A 15,477-nucleotide genomic window follows, 5' to 3' on the forward strand; every position below is an offset into this window, starting at 1 on the left:
ATAGTGTGGGGCCCAAAACTGGACACACTACTCCAGATGAAGCCTCACCAATGTTGAATAGAGGGGAATGATCACATCCCTCGATCTGCTGACATAGGACTGAAGAGGAATTTGATTTATTTCTTTCTCTAGGCCTAAGGTGCCTGCTCCATTATTTTAACTTTAGTGGAAATTTTTGTTTTTCTTGATTTTTTTTCTGTAAATATAATTTCTGACTAGCCTCTTTCTAAACATCACAGTCCCAGCAACTTCACTGTATTCATTTCTATTAATAAATGTTGCACGGGAACATGCCAAATCCTACCAAAGAAAGCTCAGCTTCTGACCTTTTGTTAAGAATGTAGAGCTAGAGTAACGTCTTCTGGGTCTGATCCTTGGCCCCTGTGGCATATGAGACAGAAATCTCCATTAACACTTCAAGGTTTCTAGTATGAACGGACAGCAGTACAACTGAAATGCAATCTGAGCGGCCGCATAAACCTTGTTGACATTGTGTGCGTAATAGAAAGTAATCCGTCTCGATCTGACCCTAAAATATGGGGTGTGTCAGTTTTTCCTTTTCATTAAAAGATATTTGCCCCACCCTCTGAATAGAAAGATTTTTCTCTCTGAGGCCATGTTCCAGGTTCAGAACTTCATTTGTTGCAGCATATGAAGCAAGACAGCACAGGTCATATTTTAACAAGGCGAGGCTGTTCAGGAATATTATTTCAGCTAATGGAAAACATAACAGGCTGGTACATTTCCCAAAGCAGTTGTCTTTAAAAGATCATTGAGCAAAACTGTGGTGGTGGTTTTGCATTGCAAATAGCATATCTTTTGAAGTATAAATCTTATGTTACTTGGACCTTTTCTCCTGATGCATTGTAGGAATCTTGCTGCAATGTTAACTATTAAGGTATGAGACAAATGACCCGTTCCTTGGTGTCAAAACAAGTTGTTACAAATTATAGTTGATAGTGTAAGTTTACCACAGTCAATTTTACACATTTAGTCGAATAAACAGAGGGGAAAAGTAAATAGCTAAAATTTTGGCTTCATTGGACTTTTGGGTCCTTAATACAAAAACAGGCTTTGCCAGTGTGTTAAGTTTTTTTTGCTAGTGTGTTAAAGTGACTTGGAACTTTCATATGAATGTTGCAGTTAACCTTATATATGTGTGCTGTCAAATTGAGTGAGAGAATATAGATTAAATTAGTCCATATTTCAAATTTTTAGTACATTATTTCCTTGCATCAGGTTTGTTGATTTTAGCCTAAGGAACTGCACCACTGGCTAGGTTTTCTGGTTCAGTGTACATGAAGGATTTTCAGAGAAGCATGTTAGCACATGCTGCTATTGATAGTGATAGAAACTGAAATCCTAAGGACAATAAAGGAAGCAAAAGTTCTTAGTTTCGTGGGGTGTACCGGAAAAGAACTGAATAAAGTAGTTTTGAAAAGAAGTTCATTAGGAATACTTGATTTATTTGGAATAGCAACTATAGTAATTAAAATGTGTTCTCCAAGCACTGACATGTGAGTTATCTCAGCTATTTTTTATTTTCTTTCCTCAGTGCTCTTTGAGTTTCTATGAACTCTGTTTGCAGACTGTCCTTTCAGGCTCCCTGTGTTTACATATTTACACTTATGTAGTAGTTTTCAAAGCACCATTTTGACTCTCTCGACAGGCACTGTTGCATACTTCCTGAATTTCTTTTGAATGTCTCTACTGTAGCTTCTGCGCCATATACTGCCTGGGTGTTTTTTCATATTGGGTATTTATAGGTGCATTTGTTTCCAGACCTCTCTTTTGTCTCCTTTTTTTTCTTTTTTTTTCTTTTCATTTTACTCCATATCTGTTTCCAGAGTGTCAAGTATCAGAGGAGTAGCTGTGTTAGCCTGGATCTGTAAAAGCAGCAGAGTCCTGTGGCACCTTATAGGCTAACAGACGTATTGGAGCATGAGCTTTCGTGGGTGAATACATCCGACGAAGTAGGTATTCACCCACGAAAGCTCATGCTCCAAAACATTTGTTAGTCTATAAGGTGCTCAGGACTCTTTGCTGTGTTTCCAGGGTGTTTCTCCTTTCTCATGGTGTTCATGTAATTTTTTGCTTTTTCCTAAAGGCATTTTTTACCTTCTGGTATCAGGAGGGAGGAATATTGGATGGAAAAGAAGAGCCACTAAAGCAGCTGTTTGAAAGAAAAGTTTATTGGGTGGGAGGAGGGGGACACAGATAATTCACTAAAGGCAGGGAGGCCCAAAGGGTGGTAGAACTCAGTAATAAGCAATTTGGATATAATGCTTCATGTTTTTGGTGCCTAAGGGCCAAGCAACCCACTGAATTTTATGGGATGAAAATTTTATTTTGGCAATTTGTTGTTAGGCTCTGCCTTGACTCACTGTCCTTCACCTATATTCTTTAATGCCTTGTTCAAACTTGGTGAGCCAGAATCATGTTTAAACTGCAGTGTAGTCCCATTTTACTCATCTCTGTTGCTGCACAGCAGCCTAGGTAAGCCTGTAAAAGGACTGGGAGAGCATGACTACTCACTTCTCTGTCGGTGCCTCAGGGACATAATTATTCCTCCTCCTTCAGAACTCCACCATTCATTGAAACCTCAGGCTGAATTTTCACAATGAAGTGCTTTTCCCCAAAGTGTTTTGAGGAACTTCTGGGGTGTTCAGTAGTATTGGTATTTGCCTATCAGTGTCCATATACCTGGTTTTCATGATTTGAGGAGCTCATGGTGACTTACTTCACACCCCTAAGACTCCAACTGAAGATGGCTTGGACCCTTCTTTTGAAGAGGAAAATAAACATAACTTCTGAAAAGGACCCCAAACTGTTCTTGTGCCATCTATAATGCTGACAGGACTAAACTACTACATTCCACTTTATAGGCCATAAAAAGTATAGCAGATGGCATTATATAAACAAGATTTTGTTTACTATTTCTGTTTAAAATATGTGCAAGCTGTAGAACATATGCATTGCGTCGGAGAAACATTATTTTAAAAGTTTACATTTCTTATACAAAAGTTTTTTTCAGACAGTAGATATTTTTATTTTTAACAGACTATTTCTTCTCATTAGGTATTGATGTTAAGAAGGGCAGAGGTCGTTATATTGACACTTGCATGGTAACATTTGCACCCCGTTACCTATTAGATAATAAATCATCACACAAACTTGCCTTTGCTCAACGGGAATTTGCCAGAGGTCAGGTAAGACTACCTCTCTACTAGCAAATATTTCGTATTCTTTAATAGTGTAAACATATTTCATAGAAGATTATCTTTAAAGGAGGGGAAGTTAATTATCATAAGGTAAAATCCCAATAATGTCGATTCTGCCATTCGGAATTAGATATATCTGAGTTTCTTGTCAGGTTATTGGATCAGACCTTGAAAAATGAGCCCCTATATAATTTGTATACACATTAAAGAGCCTGTGATTCTTTTTAAAGACATAGAGGTTTATAAGTGTGTCCTTTCCCAAAATATCCATGTGCAACACATTCTGTGACAGTAGGTTCTGGTCCCCTCCATTCAAGAAGTGATGCCATTGCAGTGTTGCTATATATAATGGTAAATTATTTGGAGATGCTTCAAGATGAAAGTTGGTGTGAAAATATAAACTATTAATAATACTTGGTTATGAGAATATATTTTCCTGTGTATCCAATTGCTACCATTCATTTCATGAAAAAATTGCTTCTTTCAAATTTCACGGTCTTTATAGATTGTTTGTAGTGTATTGTTTTTAAGGTGGTGGTGATATTACTGCCTGTCTTTCTTTATTAGGGTACCTCAAATCCTGATGGCTATATCTCCACTCTTCCTGGTTCCAGCGTTGTGTTTCACTGGCCACGTAATGATTATGATCAATTATTATGCGTACGGCTAATGGAGGTTCCAAACTGTGTTTGGTCTGGGGGTTTTGAAGTCAACAAAAATAGCTCTTTCCATATCAATATGAGGTAGTTACTGTACATGGATGATATATATATTTAAAGTTGTCTTCTGTGTCTGATAGAGGCAAATGTCTAAACTTGTGACTACAGTAAGAAGTCAGATGTCTGCTTCTCTTGTGTTTGACCTGTTTTTTGTTGATTTAATGTGAAAAGCAGATACTTTCTAGCTGGTGGACTGTTAAGTATCTTAAAAGAGCTGTGAATGCTTGTGTACGTTTGCTATTTGCTGTGAAATAGTTTACTTGCTCTGTGTGTGTGTGAGACAAATGTACTACAGTGTTTAAGTCCAAGGATTTTATCAGCATGGAGATGATTCAGTTTACATGTATCGTGGTGATGAGCACAGTTTAATAATCCAAACAGAATTGCATAAAAGAAATAATGAATGATTGCACTTAACTTGGGGCAATCCTGCCCAAGCAAGTTGTTTAGCTGGAGGATTAGATTACATTATTTTTCTACTGTATCTTTTTAATATGCCTAAACTGTTCCAGAAATTGTTTTTCTAATTGATGCAGCATTGATTACACAATGCTGACCTACATACTAGTTTATAGCTCCAGTTTATGAATGCTTTAAATGTATTATGGTGTTTTGTTAATGTTCTGCAGAGACACGCTTGGAAAATGTTACTTTTTACGAGTTGAAATTACCCTTCGAGGAGCCACATACCGCATCTCATTTGGTGACACTGATCAGTTACCACCTCCTTTTCGCATAGACAATTTTTCCAAGGTAAAGAGCTATAGAGCCATCGAAAGTAAGAACAATTTTGATTGTGTGTACTTGATGTGTTCTCAACTATTCTGTAAAAGAGCTGCACCAGTTTGTCCAGTGAAGTGATCAGAAAGTTCACATAGTGCGAAGCATTTGTATATTTCAGCATTCAAATCTTTTAAGTTTTTAGAACAAGTTCGTGTTACTGAGCTTCTTACTAGAAAGCATCATCTTACTGAATTATTATTAATCATTTATTATTATAATTTATACGTGAAAAACACACACATTGTTTTTCATGTATATATCTCACAGCTCTTTTACAAAGGAGGGTCGGTATCGTTACCCTCATAGATGGGGAAACTGAGGTGTAGATGATTTATAACTTGTTCTGTCATATAGCACATTAATAGTATAACTGGGAATGGAGTCCATGCCTCCTGATTCTCAGTCCTACACCCTATCAACTGGAGATGCCTAAAGTAAGGGATTATTTAAGTTCCATGCTAGCAATTGTAAAAACAAGTTCTCTCTTATTTTTATCCTACAAGGAAGTATGTCTTGTGTTTAGAATAGGAGACTGAGATTCAGTGTGACCTAGTTCTATTTCAGGCTTTGATGCTGAATTGTTGTATGACCCTGGGCAAGTCATCTAACTTAGCTAGTCCTCAGCTTGCTTATATATAAAATATCTCCCAGAGTATCAAAGGCATTGGGAGTTTTGGATGAAAGCTATTCTGTAAGTGCAAAGTATATTAACATTCATCATCAGACAAACTTTAATGTTGAAACTTGTATGAAGAAATAAAATTTCTTAAACCATAAGAAGGAAGCAAAAATTGAAATGGTGTGCAATAAATTTTAGTCAGTTCAGGGAAATATTATACGATATATAGAATGCACCTAACGTGCTGGAAAAACTACAAAATCACAACCCTGAACTACACTGGCAATAGCAGCTGACTCCTGAATCACTTACACATACCATTTTCTAAAGTCTTCTTTCATTATTATAGGTCCCAGTTGTTTTTACTCAACATGGTGTTGCAGAGCCCAGACTCTGCACTGAAGTGAAGCCAATGACTTCTTTGGATTATGCGTGGGATGAACCCACCCTACCACCTTTTATCATGCTAACAGTTAAAGGGGCAGGCTCCTCAGAAATTACCTGCAGCATGAATGACTTTCAAGACAGCAAACAGCTTTATTATGAAAATTTCATTTATATTGCTGCTACATATACTTTCTCAGGGTAACTCTTTTTCATATTATATTGAAACTAGCCTTTAAAAGCAAATGGTGACTATTCAGCCATCAATTAAAGCTATTCTTTTTAAAAACTGTTGCTGTTATACAGTGCTTATCTGTGTAAGGATGTCACATATTGATAAACTTATGCTGGCTACGGGATCAGCAAGAGGAGCCTATTAGTTAGAAAAAAAGACAGGGACTGAGGATTCCAGTGTTGTATTTCTTGTTCTAAATTTGGTAATATGATGCTTATCTCACATGGTCTTGTGATACTTAACTTTTTTATGTATTGCCAAACAAATTAATACTCACAGCACATAAATTTAAAGAGTAGCTGGTGTAGTGCATGAAGTATGCTGCTTATATGATTACATTTTTCTTACAGAATGAATCTCTACTTTTAATTAGTACTGGTCTTTCAGTTCTTCAAGCTGTCATTAATATTAGAGCATTGAGTCTTTTCTGGTATTGTAAAGACAGAGTTGTAGTACTTTCAGCCACGGAAGCAGCAGTGGAAGAAAAAAAGATCTGGTTCCATACCAGATTAGATCATGGTGGAAAACGTGGGTGGGAGGTAGGTTAGTAAGGGTATCCATTGGAAGACAGAGGCGGGGAACTGATTTCTGAGAAAAGTGAGATGAGGACCTGGTGCCTTGAGCTGATACCTGCTGTTTGTGATGTCTCCAGTTGAACTGAGTATCGCTGAATATCTCAAATAGAGGGGAATTGATCTTTGAGTGAGGCCTTCTTATAACATCTTTGTTACTATAGATTATAGTGGAAGATGTCTCTACATGTATATGTTGCTTATTATCATGACTGAGCCAAGATTAGTTAAAATGTGAACTAAATATTAAATGGACTTCACGGTGTTCATATGTACAAAGCTCATTGTCCACTAGTTCTTCTGGATATGATTTCTTTTGATCAATATCTCCTCTGTCTGTCTAACTGTTGAAAGATGAAGAGCTTAGCATTATTCATTTCCTGTAGTGTCCCCTTGAGGATTTAACTTACTGCATCCACAGTTACCCCAACATCTGCCATCCAAGGGAATGAACGATTAGGACGTATCCAAAACTTGATGTTACCTCTGGTGGTTCAGAGCACTGCCACAGGGCAGCTTTTGCTTGTAACTTACTAGTTGCGTTTCAGTCCAGATACGCCTGTGTAACTGAGTTATAGAACACTGAAGATGGCTTTTGATGAAAAGATTGATTCTGTCTTACCAATATTGATGTAAGCAGTGAAAACATTAATCTGTCTGTCAAACTGAACTCTGAGTTGGACATTTAGCTCCCATTACTAATTCCAGACTCAACACTTTTAATAATGTAAATACCATATGTTTATGGTTTACCCTAATAATTCCAAAAATGAGGGGAAATAGTGTAATGGGTAACCTGATTTAAATTTACATAATGTGTAGTGAAGAACAAGCATAAGTTGTCCTGTTAATAGTTAGGTATGGTTCTGACTCAGTATTCAGAAGAGACAGAAACTTTGTATAGGAATGTATCTGAATACATGTTGGATTTTCTCGCAATTCTAGTTTGCAAGAGGGAACTGGAAGGCCGGTTGCTTCAAATAAAGATGTTGCTTGTGCAGAGCTTGTCCTGGATGTGTCTCCAAAGACACAGAGAGTCATACTAAAGAAAAAGGTATGAGATTCAGAAAATAGTATTTCGCTAAGGACATTGTTGCTGTATGATCCTGGTAGCACAGACACTTTAGAACCCTGCTCTAAATATTACCCAATTATACTTTTGTTTTAGTTGTGTATTTAGTATTGCAAGATATTTTATATTCTGTTAAAAAAGAATGCAACGTCCATAATATAATAAACTGACTATAAAAGAGTGAGGTGGGGTAGGTGCTGAAGGGAGCTGGGAAAAGGAAACACAAGAAATGTGGTGTTTTAGGTTTGGATTTGTAAAGGCTAGTAGCCTCTGTAAGATGGAGAACAGAGAGAATCTGTTATAGGCAAAATAAGTAATTAAAGATCCTTTCATTATGATCATAGTAATACTTAACTCTTTTATAGCACTTATTAATTATTTAATAGCGAAAAAGGAAGAGATCAGAGTAGGTCAGACCTAGCAGAATAAAAGGTACCACTGAGGGGGGTGGAGGGGGTGTAGTGTGTGTTAGGTCCAGAGAGTGAGTGGAGCCAAAGCTGTTGAAAGATTTGAAAATAGTTGGTTGACATGAAGTTTGTATTCATTGGGAGAAGGGAATTGATACAGGTCAATAAAGATCACTAAGTGAGGTGATCATGCTTATACACTGTAGGAATGATAATCTGGAGAGGAGGTGGTTGGATGCCAACAGTGCAGTAGTTGCAATGGTCCAATGAGGAGTTTAAGGGAAAAGATGGCAGACTGATAGATCAAAAGAAGAATGAAGTGTATAGTAACAGATTTGGATATGGGTCTTGCAGATATTTTTACTCTGAGAAAAGCATAGAAGAGCAGAGGTTTCTGGGAAGCCAGGTATGGAAATTACGGGAGTGGACAGGGGAGAAAAATTGATGAATGTATTTGAGAAAAAGAAACTAGAAATCTTCTGTTGAAGAAAGTTCAAGTACCTTCATGCACTGATGAGGGAGAGATATAAAGATCAAAGATAGAGAAAGAGAAGGGAGTAATCAGAATAAAAGTAGTAAGAAACATTAAATTTAGAGATGAGATGCCTTTTGGCTTATAGTGAAATGTAAAGGTGGTTATGAAGTTAGAGGTGGTGATGAAGATGTGGACAAGAAGTCCTTTTGTTGTAAAAGAAGATGGCAATGCGAGTAAGCCAATTATTTCTTAACAAAACTTTTTTAAGAAATGAAGAAATGTATGTAAATATAGCATGTGTTTTGAAAATAGAAGCATTATTGAACAGTATTTCAGATTTACCAATATGTGTGGGATTTATGCACATTTGATATCAATGTTTTGATACTTGCAGTGGACTTTAATATGTACTATTAGCACCTAATTTTAAATCAGGGCTGTGAACATGGATATGCAAGTCATTCCAAATATCATCACTTAACGAATTCAGTAATTAAATATAAATATATATTATTTGCTCTGCATTATTTATGATAAACTTAATCTTTTATGCATATGCTACAGGAGCCAGGGAAGCGATCTCAACTTTGGAGAATGACTGGCACCGGCATGCTTTGCCATGAAGGTTCCTCAGTTCCTCATAACCCCAATAAGCCTTCTTCTCCTCGATCTGTTGAGTCTTCCATGATTTTAGATATTGCCGGCCTGGCTGCAGTCACAGATAACAGGTTCTCTGGATAGGATTTCTATTTAATTGTTATAGATTTAAAAATAAAAAAGAGAGTACAACTGTAAAAAGTAACAAAAGTTAAATAGTCTAAGATGTTTAAAATACCCACATTAGATAATTGGATGACTTGAGGGATCAGTAATTGTATTCATAGCCTGTCACTGCTATACCACCAGTTTGAATCCAGCCAGAGCTGGTAAAACCCAGAAGTTACCATCTCGTTAAGTGTTCTGTCACGGAACAATTTCTTGAGAACGAGTCTCCACATTACCAAAACTACCATCACCGCAAGTGGCACTGACTGGCTGCCCTTGAGCAGCAAAGGCTAAATATTAAAAGACCACATGGATTGAATTATCCCACGCCACTCCCAAAATTGCTCTTTTCCAGCCATGATGGAAATACATCTAACATTGCTTGGGCTATCTGTCCCTTTGGATAAATAGAGTACTTCATTCTTAAAGACTGTCAACCTTACTGATGCACTAAATACTACTTGTCTTCATGTGTGTATTGTATCTCTTTTGTGTTTCACGTATATTATTGGTTGCCTTTGCCCTTAAATAAATGGACAGTTCATGCAATGCAGCAGGAGCAAATTGAAATAATACTTTCAAGAGCTAAGGGTGAGAAAGCCAGAATAGAACAAAATAGAGATGCATGACTAATTAAAAACTCCCCAACAATGGAATCTGAAAGTAGAAATTTTTGGTCTGTCACTTGGTTTTTTCAGGTATGAGCCCCTGATGCTGAGAAAGCCAGATCGAAGGCGCAGTACTACTCAGACGTGGAGTTTTCGAGATGGCAAGTTAACCTGTGGTATGCATGGCCTCGTTGTACAGGTCAGTATTAATTATTCTACATCTAACTTCTTTTAACTGCTGGCTGAGGTGGTTGGTGTCCAAATCAGATGGGCTAGTTGTATTACCAGCTTTGTTTAAAAGACCAAACCTTGAAAGAGGTGGGGAAAAAACCCAAAGATTCCAGTAGCAAATCACCTTTAATTGTCTTCACATATTGTAATTGGTAAAAATTCATTAAACATGAGAACAGCAACAAAGAGTCCTGTGGCACCTGATAGACTAACAGATGTATTGGAGCATAAGCTTTCGTGGGTGAATACCCACGTTGTCAGATGCATGCCATGCGTCTCACGCATCTGATGAAGTGGGTATTCACCCATGAAAGCTTATGCTCCATTACATCGGTTAGTCTATAAGGTGCCATAGGACTCTTTGTTGCTTTTTACAGATCCAGACTAACATGGCTACTCCTCTCATATTAAACATGAGACAACCTATCTTTATGGATTTGCAAATAACAAATTGGAAAACTGGAACCAGAGTTTTCAGTCTTGGGTACCACAGTTAGGCACTTAAATCCACTAAAAGTTAATATAAGCCAGAATTGCACATCACTGCTAAAATAGGGTTTTAGGTGTCAAACTTAAGGCACCCAAATCTGAAAATTTTAGCCTAAGGGCCTGATTTTCAGAGATGCAGAGCACCTAGAACTCACTGATGTCAGTTGGAGTTGTGTGTGACTTTCATACCTCAACCTTGTTTCCAGTCATGCATGCTTTATTAAGTTCTGTATGGCATTTGTACATGTACTTTTCAAACAACTAACACATACATTTGCATCTGATAAATTCTGATACCTGCATGCAGGGTGCATGCTCAGAAATGTGAGACGTTGTTTTGAAATTCTGGCTGTGAAAGGTAAAGAATGTTGAAATTTATGATCTGTTGTAGCTGTTACTATGTGTTTTGTATCTTTCTGTTTTACTCATATTTATCTGTATCTTGTTTACAAAGTTTTTAGAAGGTATATTCTATGTACGTATACTACCTCTTGCAGTAGAAAACAGGGTTTGATTTTTGTGATAAATATGATTGTGCTAAGTTGATATTTTATAATAAAATGATGTTCACAGACAATGTGTTGTGCAAGCTATACCAACAGAAATCAACTCTGACTTAGTGTAAAGAGGGAGTATGGTATTTGCTATGTGAGCCCTTTGATCAAAGACTGACTATTATATTATGCATCTGGAATGAATTTATAAGTTACAGAATAATAACATCACTATTCAGAATTCCATGGTTAAAGGGACACTCAAGATTTGTGAGCCCTGTATTTGACCTGACTTTTTTTTCTTGTTTCTAAATTCCATGTAATTTTATGTGCTGTTTTTTCCAAAACAATTGCTTCAGTTATATTTATTCATTCAAAACAAAACACCAGCATCTCTGCCATGCAGATGACTAATCCTATAATAACAAAACAGCATGTGCATGCAATGGAGGAGGAAATATTCTGTCAAGATCCAGTTTCAAGCTTGAGACAAATCTCTTTTGTTACAAGCAGAGAGGATAAAAATTATGGAAAATATTATTGTTTCACAATGGCCTTTTAAGACTGTCTGCAGTTCTGTTCTGGTGAAGCTTATGTGAATGCTATGCTTGTCAAAGGTGCAAGATTGAGAATCTTGGAGATTGAAGTCCTCTGTCTCTAGGAAAGAGAGAGAAAAAGGACAGCAGCGGTGAAACACTCCCACATTGCCCCTGCCAGTGTGTTTCAATCTTGATCTTAAGAGATTTTTCTTGAGATGAAAGTGTAATTCAGTCTTGGTGTTCATTCACTTCTTAGCCTCTCGGCTGAGACCACCAACAAGAATGCCAGTCTGTGTCAATCTGATATATTTATTATGTGGATGTGTGTCCTTTGGGAACTAGACTGAGAGTATCAAATTGATTTCACTGTGGCCATCCAGCAGTTTGTGATTAATAGTGGCTGGAATTTATCTATCTTTCATAGCAAGGCTCTACAGACCATTGTCAGTCACCTTTGCCATCCATTTTCCCGGCTCTTTCCTTGTGAACAAAACTTGGGTAGCAAAGTTTTCATTGTGTTGAAACTTGTGCAAGTTTGCAATCCAAGAGCACATATTCAAAACCATTTTTTAAACAAGAGAAATCTTTTTTTAAAACCATATAAATTAAGCCTGTGTTTGCAGGTTTCTGGACGTTCTTGTTTTTATGACTCCACTGACTTTGTTTAATAACAAAAAAAAAAAAATTAGCCAGCAGTTAATCCTCAGTATGGTCTAATTACTTTTTTGGCTTCTTGAGGGGAAAAAATACATACAATCTGTCAAGATACTAAATTGCAAAATGTAATTTGCACAATGTTATATTGGCTTTCTATGTGCACTATGGCATGCTTGTAATATATACATGCAAGTTGTATACATCTTACATGTGGTGTATTTATGCAGTACATTGGAATTGCTTTGATGTAACATCTGTGTCTATTGTGGAAACTGAGAAGCTAGGACATCCCTCTTACAGTGGACAATCCAACCTTAGCTGCATATTGCTGGTGGTAGCGTGTTCCTCTGTTGTCAGTTTGAAGAAACCAAAGAAATAGAGGTTCCACTATTAAGGACTTAACTCTGGATCTGTTATAAAAGATTAGAAAACAGATGCAAGAAATTTTCTGTCCCTTTGCAGAACACCTTTTAAGAAAAACTTTCATTCACTTTGAGCAGGGCTTTGATCCCATTCTCAGTTCCGAAAATGCAAGGGGAATGTTTAATCATGGACCCAGACTATTTTTTTTAACCTTCCAAATTGCTTAAGTTCACTTACTAGAAACTTTAGTAACATAAAATACAGCGTCTGTTGCAGCCTTCATCTCTTACACCTGTGCTGTCTGAATAGTACAGTTGGCTTAACTGCCCATCTGCTCGAATCAGTTGTGGATTCTTTTCTCCAGCTGCATAAATAGAGAGAGGAAAAAAAATACATTTTCAGTCGCTTGAAATAACTTGAGCTATAAAAGAGAAGTGATTTTGAAATACATTTTAAAATTATTCACACGCCATTATCTGTGCACTTCTGTACCATTTCAGTGTTTCTACTTTATGCTTTTAATATTTTTTTTTCCTAGGCAAAGGGAGGAATATCAGGTTTGTTTGATGGGGCTGAAGTGGTTCTTGGTCCTGATATGTCTCTAGAGTTTTTGGGGCCCATTCCACCTGAACAGCAGTTTATAAACCAGAAGATGAGGCCTGGGTCAGGAGTATTGGCAGTCAGAGTTGTCCCAGATGGGCCAACTCGAGTTCTTCAGGTGAAAGTTATTCATAAATTCTGGATACAGTGTCATCATTAATTTTTTTTCTGCTGTTTCGCTAATGTATGGAATATTTTTGATGATATAACAATGCAGCTGCAAATTCTTATGCAAAAGAAAGGCAGTAGAGCATAGTATTAATTTGTAATAACATGAAGGGGAAAAATCTCATGTAATATAGAATTAGTTTCAGATTTGATCAGAAATGTTGCCATTGTATTTTTTTAGTGTAAAGCTTATGTCCTACCGTATATAGATAGCATATACTTGATTTCTCTTCTTGTACATAAATAAGAAAAAGTTCTTAGTAGTTCATTTTGTTTTAGATAACAGATTTTAACCAACGTAGAAATGATCGTTTATCATGTGAAGGAGGTGAACTTCCAGTTACGGAACAAGATCTGCGCAAGTTAAAAAATCCAGACACAGATCAGGAATTGGAAGTAAGATGATAAAACTGATAGGGCTTTATTTTTTACCATGAAGGAGGAGTGTGTACAATATTGTCCTTTATAAATCTTCATCACTGTTCAGACCTCTTACTCTGTTTTTCCATGTCACAACCCCAAACTCTAAACTGAATTTCAGCAGTGAAAGTAGCAGGTCATTCAGCTTGTCACACAAGCTTGTTGTATAGTTTAGGACCTCTATATATATTTGAAGACTTGGCTACCAATGAGTATATTTTTAAAACAGTTAAATAAATGCACTAGCCAACTGTGTGTGTGCGTGGCATCTAGAATTTATTTTAATTGCTTTTGTGTTTTCAGGTGTTAGTGAAATTAGAAGGTGGAATAGGCTTATCTTTAGTTAACAAAGTCCCTGAAGAGCTGGTGTTCGCAAGCCTCACTGGAATTAATGTTCACTACACACAGTTATCAACCAGTCAGGTGCTTGAGCTCAGTATACAGGATGTACAGGTAACTTGTTTTTGGAACAAATTTGTGCATTTATTTTCATAATTTATGTAAGGATGCAATGGATGTTTGTCTGTCCATACGTAATAAAATAGTGATTTCTTATGCAGTTTACAATGCTTGGGGACAGGTGATGTATTTCAGATGAAACAATAAAAACCCAGGTCTGGTCTGCAGCATATCGACATTAAAGGTGTCATAGTCACCTTCTTATAAGAGCAGAATTTTGCTCTAATATCCTGGTCAAAATGTCTGTTCACTACCCTAAATCAATCAGGTAAAACATGAGGATTCAGTCTATTCTTTCCTCTTTTTGTTTGCTCACAGATCCAGTGGTAATGTTTTGCACCTGTGCTTTTTCATTGTCCTCTGTCATATACCAGTACTTGAGACACTAATGTATTTATTGCTTTAGTCTTTCCATTCCTTTTTAATTTTATCTGTTGTACGAGTCAGGATCTTTGTAATGTGCATAAACTTTGCAAAAAACTTTTCTCCCCATTCTGTTCACTATTTTATATACAAAAATCATCAGGTGCTGTAGCTGAAAAATGAGAAACCAACCTCTGAAGGTGGTAACAGTGGTATGTATAGTACCATATATAGGTCAAAGTAGGACAGAAGCTTAAGAGACATTCTTGCAGTTTTTATTCAGATGGTGTTTGTCTGAGAGAGGAGAATTTAGATCTTGGCCTTTAGGGGGTGCCACTTTACTCCTCTCCCATTGTAGTGTTTGATATTCACGGCTCAGGAACCAATCTGTCCAATTTGGCCTCATTTTTGAGGAAATAAAACACTTCCACGTATTTCTAAACCCATTTGTAATATTTAAGTTCTGTTAATGACAGCTGTGTGTGTTTATAGCATACCATGTGTAAATTGAAAAAGGGTGGTTATTGTAAGCAGACTTAAAATTGGGAAGCAGTTTAATTCTGTGTATCTTTTGTCAATAAATGCTTTGATTTATGCCTTTAAAAATTCAGATCCAACTTGCTGAGCTTATTAAGGATCTATTTTCTACTACCTAATGGTGTCTAGCATTTCAAGATACTCATGCACATTTGTATATGTTGCTAGTTGTAACAACATTGGCAAAGGAGAGGTATTTCTGAACACTTGTGGAAGGATTTTAGTGATGAATAAGAAAAATGAAATGTGCATAGTGTGTTCTGTGTGTCTGCTGTTCGCGAGACACAAACAACTCCA

At 36.7% G+C, this 15,477-nt stretch overlaps 1 protein-coding gene across 1 annotated transcript in view; it reads left to right on the forward strand.

The window, feature by feature from the left end:
* Positions 1 to 15,477, forward strand: part of VPS13D (vacuolar protein sorting 13 homolog D) — a 192,371-nt gene that overhangs the window by 89,840 nt on the left and 87,054 nt on the right. The window contains exons 51-60 of the mRNA XM_075060347.1: positions 3,079 to 3,209; positions 3,789 to 3,964; positions 4,570 to 4,693; positions 5,692 to 5,927; positions 7,479 to 7,587; positions 9,052 to 9,215; positions 9,951 to 10,059; positions 13,172 to 13,351; positions 13,681 to 13,797; positions 14,125 to 14,274. Coding sequence (XP_074916448.1) covers positions 3,079 to 3,209; positions 3,789 to 3,964; positions 4,570 to 4,693; positions 5,692 to 5,927; positions 7,479 to 7,587; positions 9,052 to 9,215; positions 9,951 to 10,059; positions 13,172 to 13,351; positions 13,681 to 13,797; positions 14,125 to 14,274 — 1,496 coding nt within the window. The remainder of the gene's footprint in view (positions 1 to 3,078; positions 3,210 to 3,788; positions 3,965 to 4,569; positions 4,694 to 5,691; positions 5,928 to 7,478; positions 7,588 to 9,051; positions 9,216 to 9,950; positions 10,060 to 13,171; positions 13,352 to 13,680; positions 13,798 to 14,124; positions 14,275 to 15,477) is intronic.

The sequence above is a fragment of the Chelonoidis abingdonii genome, chromosome 23, assembly GCF_003597395.2.
Source record: "Chelonoidis abingdonii isolate Lonesome George chromosome 23, CheloAbing_2.0, whole genome shotgun sequence".
Lineage (NCBI taxonomy): Eukaryota > Metazoa > Chordata > Testudines > Testudinidae > Chelonoidis > Chelonoidis abingdonii.